Source organism: Leguminivora glycinivorella, chromosome 9, assembly GCF_023078275.1.
Source record: "Leguminivora glycinivorella isolate SPB_JAAS2020 chromosome 9, LegGlyc_1.1, whole genome shotgun sequence".
Lineage (NCBI taxonomy): Eukaryota > Metazoa > Arthropoda > Insecta > Lepidoptera > Tortricidae > Leguminivora > Leguminivora glycinivorella.
In genome coordinates, this window is record NC_062979.1 from 23,040,479 (window position 1) to 23,056,440 (window position 15,962).

The 15,962-nt window shown below is 37.0% G+C and overlaps 2 protein-coding genes across 2 annotated transcripts in view; both read left to right on the forward strand.

Moving 5' to 3' along the window:
• Window positions 1-15,962, forward strand: part of LOC125229781 — a 517,609-nt gene that overhangs the window by 29,193 nt on the left and 472,454 nt on the right. The window lies entirely within an intron of this gene.
• Window positions 11,019-13,600, forward strand: LOC125229782 (juvenile hormone esterase-like). Its single transcript, XM_048134723.1, has 3 exons — window positions 11,019-11,254; window positions 11,705-13,020; window positions 13,250-13,600. The coding sequence occupies exons 1-3, from the start codon at window positions 11,126-11,128 to the stop codon at window positions 13,467-13,469; spliced, it is 1,665 nt and encodes a 554-aa protein (XP_047990680.1). The 5' UTR covers window positions 11,019-11,125; the 3' UTR covers window positions 13,470-13,600.

Genomic DNA, 15,962 nt, shown 5'->3' on the forward strand with positions numbered 1-15,962 from the left:
TAATCAGCTATTTAGATCAAGATATTTTCGTTCTTGGGTCAAACAATTTAGCTTTTAAAAAAAGAGCCTTACATCATTTGAAGAGAATGATGTACGGCTCTTTTTAAAAGCTAAATTGTTTGACCCAAGAACGAAAATATCTTGTTTTAAATATTTTCGTTCTTGGGTTAAACAATTTAGCTTTTGAAAAAAGAGCCTTACATCATTTGAAGAGAATATGTGCTATTTTACAATAAGAACTAACGCTTTTGAGCCAATTTTTAATACTATTATAAACAAAATACATTCAATCTTCGTTAAAGAGCCTTTCAATGTTAAATTAAGAAAAGGAATAATTATGTCAAAATGCTTTCTCTCTTGAAACAACAGTTATTAGCTTTTAGTGGAAGAGATATTTAAAATGTTGATACAAAAAAGTAGTTCTTGGTCTAAGAACTATAATGCGAAACATTTTATATCTCAATCTAAGTAATTCTCCTTTTTCCTTATATCGAAATCCCAAAAGATCTTGACTCAAATAATATTACTTGCTTCAAGTAATTTTTTTTTTCTGTGTAGGCTCTGTACCTTCTATTTAATTATGCTTTAATATTGTGTATTGTATTACTGAAAGGTCAATTTATCCGCTTTCCATCAGGCGGGCCGTACGCTTGTTTGCCACCGACGTAGTATAAAAAAATAGGTATTCAGTACAGTATATACTGGTTATTAACAGTTCTTGTGTCAAATGTTGCTTGATAAAGAACCAGGTTATTTTTTTTAATACTTAATTGCTTTTTATGTTTGAAACTTTCTGTTATTAAACAATAATTTGCAATTAGTTGATCATCATTAACCTTAAAGCCTCCGCCACATATAAAGCGTTTTGATAGCGTAGCGTTAGCGGAGCGTAATGAAAGCGGTTCGCTAACGCTCCGCCTACGCTCTCAAAACGCGCATGTGTGGTCGAGCTTTAATTCCTTGCTATTAATTCGACAGTACAATTAATGAACAATGCACACACAAATTATATTCAATTAATAAGCGAAAATTATACATTTTGGTCCGCAATTACAATAACGAACACCCAAAGTCATCTTCAATTTTCTATCTTTGACCAAATTAATTCGCAAGTAAAACTTTCAGACAGAAAATTATGCAAAGGCGATTTAGTCTCTATTATTTCGTATTTAGGAATCTCCCGATCGTAATCGGAATTTTGCCGACTTCGCCGAAGTTGTATAATCGCGTTTGAATGTTAATTTTAATGGTGGCAACCCTGACGATGATTCACGATGTGTAGGGCTGCGACAGAGACATTGATGTATGAACATGCAGTTCATTAACAATCGGGTAGAGTGCAAATCGATGTTGTCAACTTCGATACTAAATTTACAGATACTCCGGCTAGGTACTTAAGCAACATTTTCAAAGAAGATATACTTTATGAAAGGATGTCTAAGAATACAGACAGTTTGTTTAAATAACACAATGAATATGGACACAAATTTGACAGTAATTTTGCAATTATGCCAGTTGGTTCATTGCCTCTTGCATACACTACATACAGCGCTGCGCCGTCGCGTCGCTCGAACACAGATGCTGCTTAAATAATCTCTAACCCCCTTATTCATAAACGTACACTAAAGTTATCAAGCCGATAAAGTTCGTTTGTCCCTTTCTATCACACCAATACGTCAGAAAGGGACAAACGAACTTTATCAGCTTGATAACTATAGTGTACGTTTATGAATAAGGGGGTTAAGATGTAGTACCTATACCAACTGTGGAAAGAGCTTCATGTCGGGGAATATGTAGGTACTCAAGCGGCTACAGTATGAAATTCATCAAAAAGGACTTTTCCCCTCACTAGCTCGGAAACACGTGTTTTGTCCTTCAATACCAGCGGGTAAAAACGCATTTTATCCACTAGTGGATAAAGTAATTTGACCTCGAATATAGACATTTTTAATTCTTTAAAATTGATAAAAATTAGTGAATCTAGTGATGACGATGTTTTACCACCTGTGGAACTACTGAAAGCAGTGATAAACACGTTTTTTTTGCGTTTTACTTTCCTCGCTATAGTGAGGGGAAAAGTTAGATAGATAAATAGAATACTCTTTATTGGCACACCTCAGCAAGAGATACAGAAAAAAGATACAACGGAGACAAAACAAATGATTATAAAGTTTTGTGTTACACTCGGGTGCAAATGTATTTTACTTCTCGTGTGTTAAAAAAACTCGCAAGTTCAGGATTCTATTCTCGAACCACTCGCTTCGCTCGTGGTTCAACTATGGAATCCTTTCACTTGCACGTTTTTCAATTTCACACTCGGCGTTAAAATACAACTTTGCACCCTTGTATAACAAATAACTATTAGGCCTTATGCTTGTTTGCCAGAACGAGGTATTAAAAAACGTAAACTAAAAAAATGTAAACTGTTATGCTCTTTGCTCAAAGTTATTTTAAAGTTGATATTTCGAAGTTATGAAAAGTAGTCAATGCATCAGCCGAAACGCGTGTCCATACTTATAGATCAATGGTTGTCGCGAACATTTTCAACTTCATTATGACGTCACGGCGCCCCTACCGCGCGATTCACTCCAGAATAGATTCACCAATTATCGATCTGTGATAGTCGAGACATTGAGGGCCATTTTGGCGCGGAGTTAGAAATCATTGAAATAATGTAAGTATAGGGGACAATACCGATTGGCGGGTAATTTCTCCTATTTGAAATATTTACCAGGTTTTTGTTTCCACTGTTTACCACTGTTTTACATATTATTCTTTTATTCAATTTATTTCTTAAGTTAGGTTGTTTATAATATGAGTATAAAAATAAAATACAAAAACACTTACAAAATAATATAAAAACGTATAAAAAAATTATAAAAAACCTAACCTACGGTACCGTCAGCAACGGGGCAGGGCCCAAGCTGCCGGTGGAAGGCTGCAGAGAGATCCGCGCTGTGTCCAAGATCACCGCCTTCTGCATCTGGCCCTTGATACAGCCATCCTAGCGGTCTCTTCAGATGTTGGTTGAGACTTTACATATATTATATTATTAACCGGATTGCCATATTTGTCCACTGAACACACGAGCCATAATTGGTCTCATATTTATACCAAAAAGTGAAATGGCGAACAATATAAGTAGGTACTTATATGGTTACATTATAACGTTGTATGACTTATTCGATACTGTAAAATCTCGTCTCATCACCTTCAATACAAATCTTCACCTGGCTTTACAAAAGTTCGCCTAGTTTTTGCCGCAGTTTCCGCATAAAGGGAAATTCCACATTTTTATAAAAGCACAAGCGAAGAAATAGTACATTACATCAGAGGCCGGGAAATTCACGCCGAGGCATGTATAGTGCTTTTCTCAAACATACAATGAAATAAAAAAAAAATGCTCTAAAGGACAATATTTTATAAAAAAAAGTTACTTTGCAGGCCTAGGCCTAAAAAATAATATGAAATCCCTTTACAGTCCTCTCGAGTTGTTGCGCCCAAAAAGCGATACTTCCCAGCCCATTTTAAGGAACGTAAAGACAATATTTCATTGCATGTTTGAGAAATAGTACATTACATCAGAGGCCGGGAAAATGAGGATTTCCGGCCAAGTGGGTATATACGGCAGAGCGAGCGTGCGAGCGAGGCCGGATAGGGATACGAGGCCGGGAATCCGTTTTCACGCCGAGGCATGTATAGTGCTTTTCTCAAACATACAATGAAATAAAAAAAATGCTCTAAAGGACAATATGTTATAAAAAAAAGTTACTTTGCAGGCCTAGGCCTAAAAAATAATATGAAATCCCTTTACAGTTCTCTCGAGTTGTTGCGCCCAAAAAGCGATACTTCCCAGCCCATTTTAAGGAACGTAAAGACAATATTTCATTGCATGTTTGAGAAATAGTACATTACATCAGAGGCCGGGAAAATGAGGATTTCCGGCCAAGTGGGTATATACGGCAGAGCGAGCGTGCGAGCGAGGCCGGATAGGGATACGAGGCCGGGAATCCGTTTTCACGCCGAGGCATGTATAGTGCTTTTCTCAAACATACAATGAAATAAAAAAAATGCTCTAAAGGACAATATTTTATAAAAAAAAGTTACTTTGCAGGCCTAGGCCTAAAAAATAATATGAAATCCCTTTACAGTTCTCTCGAGTTGTTGCGCCCAAAAAGCGATACTTCCCAGCCCATTTTAAGGAACGTAAAGACAATATTTCATTGCATGTTTGAGAAAAGGAATTTTACGTTAGGTACCTAGGTATAATTATTTAACTTGAAATGATAAAAACTCACATATTTTGTATGTACCTTACCTACCTAATCGTTCCGCACCTATTGGTTGGTATTGGGAAGAAAGAAAAATTAAGTTACATTTGTAGATATTATTATCTTACCTACTCTACTCTACTCTTTATTTATCAACGTGCAAGAGCCAATAACAAATAATTCATACCTTTAGCTGGCAGGAACTTTCAAAGAATTGTAAACTGCCATTTTATCTTTTCAAGTTTTCAGTGCATGCGACATTCTTATGACTCTTATGAGTGAAACTGTAAGGTCCAAATTCTTAAGACCCAACAATAAAGGAGTTGTAGAACGTTTCCGCAGGTATTATTTACGGTTCAAACTTAACTCTGTGCTTGCTTCATTCCGATATTTTCAAAATTGAGGTACAAATTGTCATAAAATCCAGGGTCCGAGGGTGCGTTTACGCGACATCGCACTCACATCCATCTTTATTATCATTTTACTGCCACATATATGGCGGTAAAAATAAATGTGAATCTTTATCGCTTCTGCATTAATGAATCTTTCCCCCATAATTTCCATATTTTTGCGAAACTAGATAATAGGGCGCGAAAAAATTGGAGCGCCTGCAAAAATGTTAATAGCATAAGCATGAAGGAGCTTTATTGCTGTTTATTATTGTCAGGCGCTTTTATTGGATAGACGCAGTGCTATTCAATATGCGTTTCAATTGATGCTAAAGCATGTCTGATGCAAATAAATTGCCGCTGAATGTTTTTGCCCGTGTGGTGACGGGTTAAGAATTTCACCACCCCCTTTCTTCCCGTGGGTGTCGTAGAAGTTGACTGTGGGATACGGGTTAAATTGTGGCGTAGGCGAGAGGCTGGCAACCTGTCACTGCAATGTCATAATATTCGTTTTCTTTCAACCCCTTTTTGCCAAGAGTGGCACTGAAACTTGAGTAGTTCATGTGCTCTGCTTACCCCTTTATGGGATACAGGCGTGATTGTATGTGTATGTATGTGTGTTTTTTCCGTGGTCGGAAAACTGTTTCTTTCTAAATGATTTCTTTATGACAAATTAACTGAAGAACTTCCAAAATTAGGTAACCAGAGCAAAAATTAAACGCGGTGTGTCATGTTAGGTAGATATACGTAGGTATCTATTTCTCGTTCGTTCTTTGTTCAGAAGCAAATTTTATTTTACTGTTTCTGGGAAAACACGAAACAGCTCACGTTGACGTCGTCTTAGATTTATTTTCTAGCATGTGGCTTAGTTTCGAATCGATCTTAACGTTAGTAGGTAAGTCCTTGTAAATCTTTGGTTATAAAGCTGAAACACTTTTAGCACTTGCTTGATTAGAATCAGTTTGGAGTCAGTTTTACAGCTTCTAAAGAGACAAGAAAAATCCTACATCTAGAAGCCATAGTGCTAAAATAACGACGGTAAGAATTTACATATTGTCATAAAGTTTTGCAACGTATTCTTCAAAGTTTTATTATAACTAGGTGAACATTTTACATATCGTATAAAGTTTTCTGTGAGAAGAATAACAGTATAATCTGAATAAACATTATTGTTAGGAAAGTTGTTCTTCATTTGTAAACTCTTTCTCACTCGCTGGGATTAGAAAGAAAGAAAGAAAGAAGAAAAGAAACATTTAATAAAACACCTAGAATGGATGTAGGCAATAGGTATGCGGTAAAACACAGATAAGTAGTTAATATGTTAGAGAAAATATCTTAATACACTACCTCAACAGCTTTCATCCCTTTTATCCTATTTAAGTTTCCCTTACAATTGGATTTGGTCCAACCCGCAGACCAAACGGCATCTCATACAACTGAAAGGGACCCATGGTTGGTGAAAGCCGTAATGGATGACATCTCATACATTCTTATTGCTGTTTTCTCGTGGACAACTAAGTCCCCTGGGATACCGGATGTCACGAGTTAATCGTGCGTGTTCCCTGGCTGACGATTAAGACAGGGGACAGGTAAACTGTAGGATAGATACAAGAGATGTGGGATTTCTTTGTATGGGAGACAGATACTGTTAAGACAATCTTTTAATTAATTGGAGCATAATTTTTTGGAGCCAATTTGTCTAAAGCAAGATAACAATCTTATTTTGACAAATGTCAAACAAAAAAAATCATGATGCCAGTTGCTACTTAAAAATCACATGACATTTCAATGAGGAGGCACACTGACATTTTATCCACCAGGCGGCGCCTGTACAAGTGTCTAGGCATGTCACTGTCATTCATGTGTTTGATAGAGAAAAAAATATCTTCTTCTCGCTCTCACGTATGTACGTATGTTCTTTATCTGTAAAATGGACTAATAAGGTGGCGCCATCTGTCATAATCTTTGAGTGTGCCTCCTCATTTGCGCTTTATATCAACGGTTGACATTTCGGCTACGCAAAATTCTTTGATATTCAGGCATTTCCACGTGCAAAGCTCATTTCCTTGCAGTTGTATCCCTTTAAAACATCACACCCCAGAGACCGTCGTGTGTAACTCTCGATTAAGACATATCTGCGGGGCGACAGGTAGGGACCTAAATGGTTCATGCCAATTTACGTGTAGCCCGGTAATGGGGTGGGCTCTCCCGGTGGGAATTTACGTCTGATCCGTATTTATGTTTAACTACTGATAAACTAAAATAACGTCGTAGTAAATTGGGGTTATTTTAACTTTTTAGAGTCCCTGAATCATACTTAGTAGTAGTACAAACTTTGGAACTTTTGAGAGCTTTCAGTTATTTTTTAGAGTCTGTTCGGAAAGAGAAGTGTCGTGAAATGTATGAGGTTCCATACATTCCACGACTCTTCAATTTCAGAACAGACCCTAGTATTTAGATTCCTACCAGAAACCATGATAATAATTATGTACATATATAAAATTATGTAGATATTCAGATAAAATACTATTGCTAAGATGAATATTGTTCGCTCCTTTAAGACTACCAATCTCTCTCTATCACTCTTGCAATCGGTATTTCGTTTACTGCAATGCGTAAGCGATCGACGTTTCAGCTAAGACATTTGTCATTCGATATCTTGTAGATAACCAGTGAAGTTTATGGTAAACTACACGCCATGTAACGCCATCCCGGCGTGTAACAGCTTGTACCTGGATACTTGAGTGCAAACACCCGTTCAAAGCATTTGAAGCGTTTGTGGAACTTTGATCGGCTGAGCTGAGGTTAGTTTTAGAGGAAGTTTCTGATTCGTAATAATGTTATCATATCGGCTAGATTACTGTCAGAATTTACAGAAATAGGCTTTCTCCAACAATTTATATAACGACTGGTTCTGCGCTGTACTCTGTCATACTTATAGATTTTTGAGAGGGTTAAGTTATACTACAGTATGAGGTTCTTCAAAAAAGGAGTGTACAAGTTTCTAATGGGTCGGCGACGCGTATGTGGCACCCCTTGAGTTGCAGGCGTCCATAGGTTACGGTGACCGCTTTCCATCAGGCGGGCCGTATACCTGTTTGCCACCGACGTGGTATAAAAAAACCTATTTGAATTAATAAATTTGACTATCAGCTTCCTATTGTTCTTGCACAATCGAGCAATGGAGATGAACTTAAATCAAATTTCAATTTTCGTTTTACTTTCTGTAGTCACCAGCAACTTTTTCGGCAATAGACAATTTACTAAAAGAAACTTTTTAATATTTATTCTTTTATTGTCATTTTACGAATCATGGCGATGTACAAAAGATAAACAACATAAAATATAAAAATGTCAGAGTCAAAAGCAGAATCATGATTTTTTTAAATGTGACGGAACCTGTTTAAAGCTGTACATTGCGGAACATTGTACAGTCACCAACAGATATCGGTGGTCAAACAAGTGGTGGTCAAGGTGCATACAAATATCTTCGACACGTCTCTTTCTCTATAGTCAAAGTGACGCGTGTTCAGATATTTTTGCGGCCTCCGGCTGCTCACATACATCTGACGGTGACTACGAAAACTGTAACGTATGTCTATGTCTCACGGCAATGTCTTTATCCATTTAATTTAAGGGTGCCGCGGCACAGAACCGTATTTAACGCAGCGAGGTGTAAGAATTGTAGCAGCACTTAGTTAAGGCTTATTAGTATACATAATAGAAATAGTAATCACAGACCGATTAAATTTCACATGCCAATTCGCACCATTTGTCAAGAAGTATAATCACTTTAAGTTAAATTCGCAAAAAAAAAGTTTTCATCATTTTCATTCATAATTAATGAATTTATTAGTGTGAGAGACCCTTAAGAATAACATTCAAGTTAGTGTCAAGTGATTGACGGTACCTACATGTCAAAACAAATAACATTAGTAATTGATAAAGGCTGCCACACACGTGTTCAGTTTTTTTTTAATAACTTTATTAAAGGGTTCTATTGAAAATATTCTATAGCTCTTGTGTAAATTTCATTCGTAAACGTATGAATTATTATTTTAATGTTTCTTGACAAACATTCTTATCACAAAACTTATTAGGACTTTTCAGAGGCATGCGCGGAGCAGAAGCCAAAACGTAGAGACTATTTGACACTTGAATCTAGCTACACCGAGCGAGAACTGGTTTTAAAATGGTAAGTTAAAAATAAAATTATTAATAGAAGATCGATTAAAATCATTCTAGACTTACATTGACCGAAACTTATAGCTATAGACAGTGATTACTGATTACCTGTTTTATTTTTGTCTAGCACCCGATATTTCCACGCAGTACATACATCATAATCACGGGTAACACAAGGGTATCGTAATTATGTAAGTCTAAATATGTAGTAATCAAAACTTGATTAAAATAATACCTAACTGATAAGAACTAATAGTCAATACCAATAAAAATTATCCATCTCAAATCGCTAATTACAATTATCAAAATATTTATAATAATATAAAAAAATATACTATACCTACTTATTACGTCATAAACTATTTTCTAAAATAATGACATAAATGTAGAATTAGACAAACTCTGACGTACAAGCTTTAGTGTTGTTATAAGACTAGTCTTGAAAACTTTTAAACCTTAAAGACTTGCAAACCCTAAAGGTTCACGCTTTAAAGACTCAAGCGTTAAAGGTTTTAGCTCAGAAACGGTTCAGAACCTTAACGACTCAAGCTTTTTATGAGATCTTAAGAGTGAGTCTTTAAGACTCGGGCTTCATAGAGAGCTCAAGCCCCCTAAACCTCGAAGGCCTGTGTCAAGCTTTAAGAGCTCAAACAACGAGCTTTATAGGCAGATAGTATTTATTTTTAACCCTTAATTTGACGTGTCGGTTTGGTAGATTTTAGGGTTCCGTACACAATGGGTAAAAACATAAGTCTATTACTAAGACTCAGATATCCATCCGCCTGGTCAAGTCACCACGCTGTATCTCATGTATCTCAGGATACTAAAAAGTACGGAGCTCTCAGTGGGCGAGTCCGACTCGCACTTGGCCTATTTTTTTACTTCTGTTGACCTTAGGATCTAGTTTATTAAAAGCTCTTAAGACTTAAATGCTACAAACCTTATAGACTTAAACCTTCAAAGCTTAGGAGTCTTTAAAGCTTGAGGACTAAAGACTCGAGGATTCTGTGCTCGTAAGCAGCAACGCAAACTTATAAGGTTGAGGCTTATATGGTCGAGGCTTTAAGGTTCGAGGCTGTAAGACTCAGAAGTCGCGACTCGAGTTTTGTAGTTTACGCCTCAAAGCTTAAATTCACAACACTAACAAGCCTTCCATGGGAACCCTTCCATGTAGGCGTGAGTCACGTACGAGGTGTAGTGTTCCCATAAAGGCCTTCGGAATTATTTAGAACCTATAATTATCCCACCTGATAGTGATGTGCCTTTTATCGAGTTATATTTTTCCTAAGTTCTACTTTTCATAGTAACTTATTAACACAAAAAAAAGACAAAAATACAATTTAATATAATCGACGTGTGATAAAATAAAAAATTGATTCGGTCACAATTTGGATTTTTTTCAACACCTTTTTGCCAAGAGTGGCACTGAAACTTGAGTAGTTCACGTGCTCTGCCTACCCCTTTATGGGATACAGGCGTGGTTATATGTTTGTTTGTTTATGATCCGGACATTGATGCCGAATTTATATTGTTGGACATATTTGTCTAATATGGCCCAATTACGTCTAGTTTTAATTATAGTTTTAGTTTCAATTACGTTTAGTTTTTATGTAAAATAATAATTTATTTTCTCCGTGTGGTGACGGGTTAAGAATTTCACCACCCCGTTTCTTCCCGTGGGTGTCGTAGAAGGCGACTGTGGGATATGGGTTAAATTGTGGCGTAGGCGAGAGGCTGGCAACCTGTCACTGCAATGTCACAGTTTCGTTTTCTTTCAACCCCTTATTTGCCAAGAGTGGCACTGAAACCTGAGTAGTTTCATGTGCTCTGCCTACCCCTCCATGGGACACAGGCGTGATTGTATGTATGTATGTATGTAATAATTTATTTAATTTGTGAATATTTACAGCATTACTTCGTGTTGTTAAGGATGCGAAAAAAAGAATTGAGACTATTTAATTAAAACTGCCTCAGTTTACAATGCTTAAATTGATAGCCTTAAGAATTTAACCCTTTCATCGATAACTTGTGCATCTATTAGGAACTCCCTAGTCCATTTACTATGTAACGATGACATTCGGTTTTATTGACGTAAATGCGATGAACATTTTTCATCCAACTGCGGCATAGGACACTTGTAGTCAGACAGGTTAAAAAAACATAATTTTTTTGTCCCAACTTCGTACACTTAAAACATTGTGCTATTTTTGGTCCTAACTTCATGCACTTAAAGCATTGAATTATTGTTGGTCTAGTTGGTTTGGAAATAATTTATTTACGATGAGTATAGTGGAGATAAGTGAAGGGGTGTTAGAGGGGGAGCTATTGGAAAACCCTTTCGGTGGGCAGTTCCACAGTTTTAAGGGAATACCGTACGCTGCGCCCCCTGTCGGAGATTTGAGGTTTAGAGTAAGTTTTAAAGTATTTATTTTAGTATTTTATCTTCACTGGCGTCATATTATCAGGGAACTCTTTCAATATATGTAATTGACGACAGAAATTGAAAATTAGCGTGATAGCTTTAAATAGAATATTAAGTGTATATATTTTTTTGCAAGCGGTCATAAATAATGATCATATTACCTACCCACTCTTCTGAGCGTAGACTTCTATGAATTAAGGTATAGCTGCATAACTGATGTTAACCTAAATAAAAATATTTTTGTCTTTTAAAATCAACAATACATAGGAATTAGGAACAGGTATAAATTAAAAATAAAATTTTCTAGTGAAATTACCGATGACAGTGATGATGATATACATTAATAATCCATTAAGAAATATTAACCTATACTCTATTGATGCTACCACGATCTATATTTAATTGATTTTAAGCTTATAATAAATTCATATCTACAGGCGCCACAATCACCGGAACCATGGGAAGGGGTCCGCAGCGCCACAGAATTCGGTCCAATCTGTTACCAAATAGATCTCCTCACGGACCCAACTCCGAAAGGAAGCGAGGACTGCCTTTACCTCAACGTATATACCCCTGACTTGGAGCCAGCTGAACCTTTGCCTGTCATGGTCTGGATTCACGGCGGAGGCTTTGTCTTCGGCAGTGGAAACGATGATAACTATGGCCCAGAATTCCTCGTAAGACATGATGTCGTACTTGTAACTTTCAATTACAGACTTGAGGTGCTCGGTTTTCTCTGCTTGGACACCGAAGAAGTACCTGGAAACGCTGGAATGAAGGACCAAGTCGCAGCTTTGCGTTGGGTCCAGAAGAATATCAGCCAATTTGGTGGAGATCCTGAGAACGTTACAATTTTTGGTGAAAGCGTCGGTGGAGCGAGTGTCAGTTTTCATCTCGTTTCGCCGATGTCAAAGGGTTTGTTCAAGCGGGCAATAGCCATGAGCAGTCATATGAGTTGTTACTGGGCCCATACAACTCGGCCTGTGCTGCGAGCGACTACTTTGGCGCAACAATTAGGTTGCGACTCTTCAGACCCTGAAGAAATCGGATTATTTTTGAAAGATCAGCCTGTTACTTCGCTAGTCAATTGCGCACATCCTGTATACTTTCATGAGAAACTTGGGGGTCTTTCTTTGCCAATACCATTGTTTTCTGTGGTCTCCGAGAAACAATTCGGTGATAATGAGAGGTTTTTTGAAGGAGACCCATTGGAAGCGCTGCAAAACGGAATACATGAAGGAGTTGAGGTGATATCTGGTTTTGTGGAACATGAAGGTGTCTTTAGCATGAAACTTAGGGGGGGATACGATCATGTCAAGGAATTATCAAAGTTTCTTGAATTTTACGTGCCGATGAAAATGAGGTTTAACTGCGGATTGACAACTCAGATGGAAGCAGCTATGCAAATAAAAGAATTTTACGAGAATGGGAGCACTGATCCCAATGTATTGATGCGTTTTTGTTCTTTTGAAGATTTTCAGTATGGTGTCATTCAGTGGCAAAGGGTATGTGCAAAATCAAGCCCAAACAAGTTTTATTTTTATAAATTCTGCTGCAAGTCCGAGAGGAATCTGATGACTTATGGACTGGGTCTGGCTGAATTATTTGGGAATGAGCTGAAAGTGTGTCACGGTGATGATCTGGGGTACTTGTTCCCCCTTAAAGGCTTTAACCTCACAGTCGATCCCGAATCTGCAACCTTTAAAATGATAGATAATGTCACCAAAATGTGGACGAACTTTGCAAAATGCGGGTGAGTATAATTGGCTTATTGAAAAACATTATCAATGGTATGGCAAAATATGGTTAGTACCATTGAAATATAGAAACAATATAAGGCTCAAGTATTTTATCAGTAAAAATCTTGTTGTGGCTACAAAATAACAGTCGTCAGATACGACATGTAAGGTTATTGTTATTACTTTTTGAACCAACCAATCACCAGGTATATTAAACTAGGTACCTATTTAATTCTCTTCTAGGAACCCAACACCTGACGACAGTCTTGGAGTACGCTGGCCAGAATACACTACAGACGGGGAAGAATATCTGGAAATCGACGAAGAACTGACGCCATCATCAGCCGTGCTGAAGGAAGAGGTGGAACTGTATGAGAATATCTTCTCGAAGTTTCTGCCGAATCAACTCGGGTCGTACCCGACTTTTATGATTAACTCGATTGCGTCATTGATCAAGAGCTAAGCTTAGTGCACGTTTAGATGAAAGATACATTTTTTCAGCACTTTACTCAAATAAGAAACACATTATATGTAGGGCGGCAGGGTACGACGATTTCACAAATATAGTATAGTAAAAATTTAGATATTTGACATGTCTCCACTGCACTTCATAGGCAACTTTACACACCTACTATTAAGTATATTATATAGGTACTCTGTAGAAAAATATAATCTGAAATATACTTTGAGATTTTATTTTCTTAACCCTACGGTAGGGTTACGGTACGGTAGGGTAGGGTACCTGGAACACAACTTAAATGTGTACTAAATAATTTTGGCTAGGCATAGGGACCCTATTTAGTGCTTCACAAAACAGAACTGGGCACTTTCGTGAAAAAAGATTCACTTTTTTTCCAAAAATTTTATTTATCCTACTCAGAATTAACAACCCTTTTCATCCTACTAGGCGGAAAAAAGCGTCCCAAATTTATTTTTTCCACTTCGTTACCATTTTTCAAACACTTTGTTACAGCGGTTACAAAGTGGAAAGTATGCAAAATAATAGAACATTTTGGGACCATTTTTTGTCTCTTGTTTTGTGTCCTGGATCGAAAGGGCTTGTGATTCTGAGTAGGAAAAACATAAAATTGCGAAAACAAGCATTTTTTTGGTGATTGTTCTCGCGAAAATGCCCAACTGACTCCTGCAGAAGATTTCCCCTCCAACCCCAGCGTAACAAATATTAGTCTATAAACCGAGCAATCAAATCGCAACCGTAACAAACAGCTATTGGGTGGTAATTGGAATGTCACCCCGGTACTATCAGCTGCAATAGTGCATAGCGAATTTATCAATGCATTCGTTCATAATTTCTCTATGCATTTTTGCAGCTGATAGTACATATATACTGGCCTTATTACCGAAGCCTATTACGAACTAGGTTGGCTTTTTGGTACATAGATTCCGGAAACGTTTGGCTCGCAATGCTACGTAGCAATTTAGGTTGACAAAACTTGACGACCCCTTTGCTTACCATGCACAGGTAATTACTTGATTTTGACAACCTCACATATTTAAAATTGATAGGGTAGTGCCATGCATTAGATAAGGACAACACGATCAACCGTCCTTTCTATGAACGTAAGTACCTGCCAATATAATATTTTATGCTATGTTTTGCGTAATCCACGGAGTTTGTCATGCTGCGAAGTCAGTTTAAGACCTTCGAAAAATAGCTCGCCGACGCTCTTTGAGCGTTTAGAACACCCCTGTTACATTCAAAAAGTCTTACAATCCTAAAGTAACACGTATACATACGTCGTTTTGGACTTAAAGGGTTAAATAGTGCAGTGAAGACGTCGGGACAATGATTGCAGCTCCTAATTGGTATTTACTGTTATAGTAGTGGAGTAAAGTTTTAACTAGGATTGGTAATAGTTGGTTGCCAATCCGTACTAATATTATAAATGGGAAAGTGTGTGTGTCTGTTTGTTTGTCCGTCTTCACGGCAAAATGGAGCGACGAATTGACGTGATTTTTTAAGTGGAGATAGTTGAAGGGATGAAGAGTGACATAGGCTAATGACTCTTTCTAAAGCGAGCGAAGCCGCGGGAAAAAGCTTGTATGATGTATATTTAAGGAGAAAATATCGCTTGTTGCCCTATTCAAACATGAGTATAGCTCAAATATTAGATTACTAACGATATGAATGGGATAATGTCTATGTAAAATAACGATTTTGATTAAAGAAAGACCACATTTCAAATCATATCACAGTGAAATCTTAACTTTTAATAGCATTTGCTTAAAATATTGTTTAAATCTTGAGTTTTAAGACGCTATGGGAGTGAAAATACTAGAATGGAAAGGAGTCTCCCTTTCAGTTTGGGAATTTCAGTTAAATATACTAGTGTTATTAACTAGATTTATCGAAAAAAAATGTCCATTAAGAACAACTCAGTTAAAAGATATTGCGAAAAAATCTTTAAAATCGAGGTTCCGCTCTCGACTGTTTCCTCCTTCAAAACTTATTTAAACGGAACGAAAATTGAGAATCTGAATAACAATGAAATAATCTGTGTCGGACCGTTTAGATTTTTTGGCTAATTGTTACCGATCTTGAGTATCACACCTTTATTAAAAAAGGCCGTTTTTAGAAATTTTTAATTGGCTCTAGCGTCTGTAAAAATAAAAATAGCAAAAAAATCAAAACGGTCCGACACAGATAAAAATAATCATAATCTGTGTTGAAAAAATCATTGCTCTATCTTCAAAAACCAGGGAGGAAATAGTCGAGAGCGTTTGTATGGAGCATTGACCTGTATCGTATCGTCTTAAGATGAAAACATGCAATTTTTATGTGTATAATACATATTAGTTGTACTATTGGCGTGACGGGCAAGCGTCATTCAATATGTCACGTCACAAGACCCATGATAAAACAGCCGCTGTATAGTTTTGTCATGGTTGAACATCGATCTAAACTACGGGAAGTTTAAATCGATGTGGTTGAACC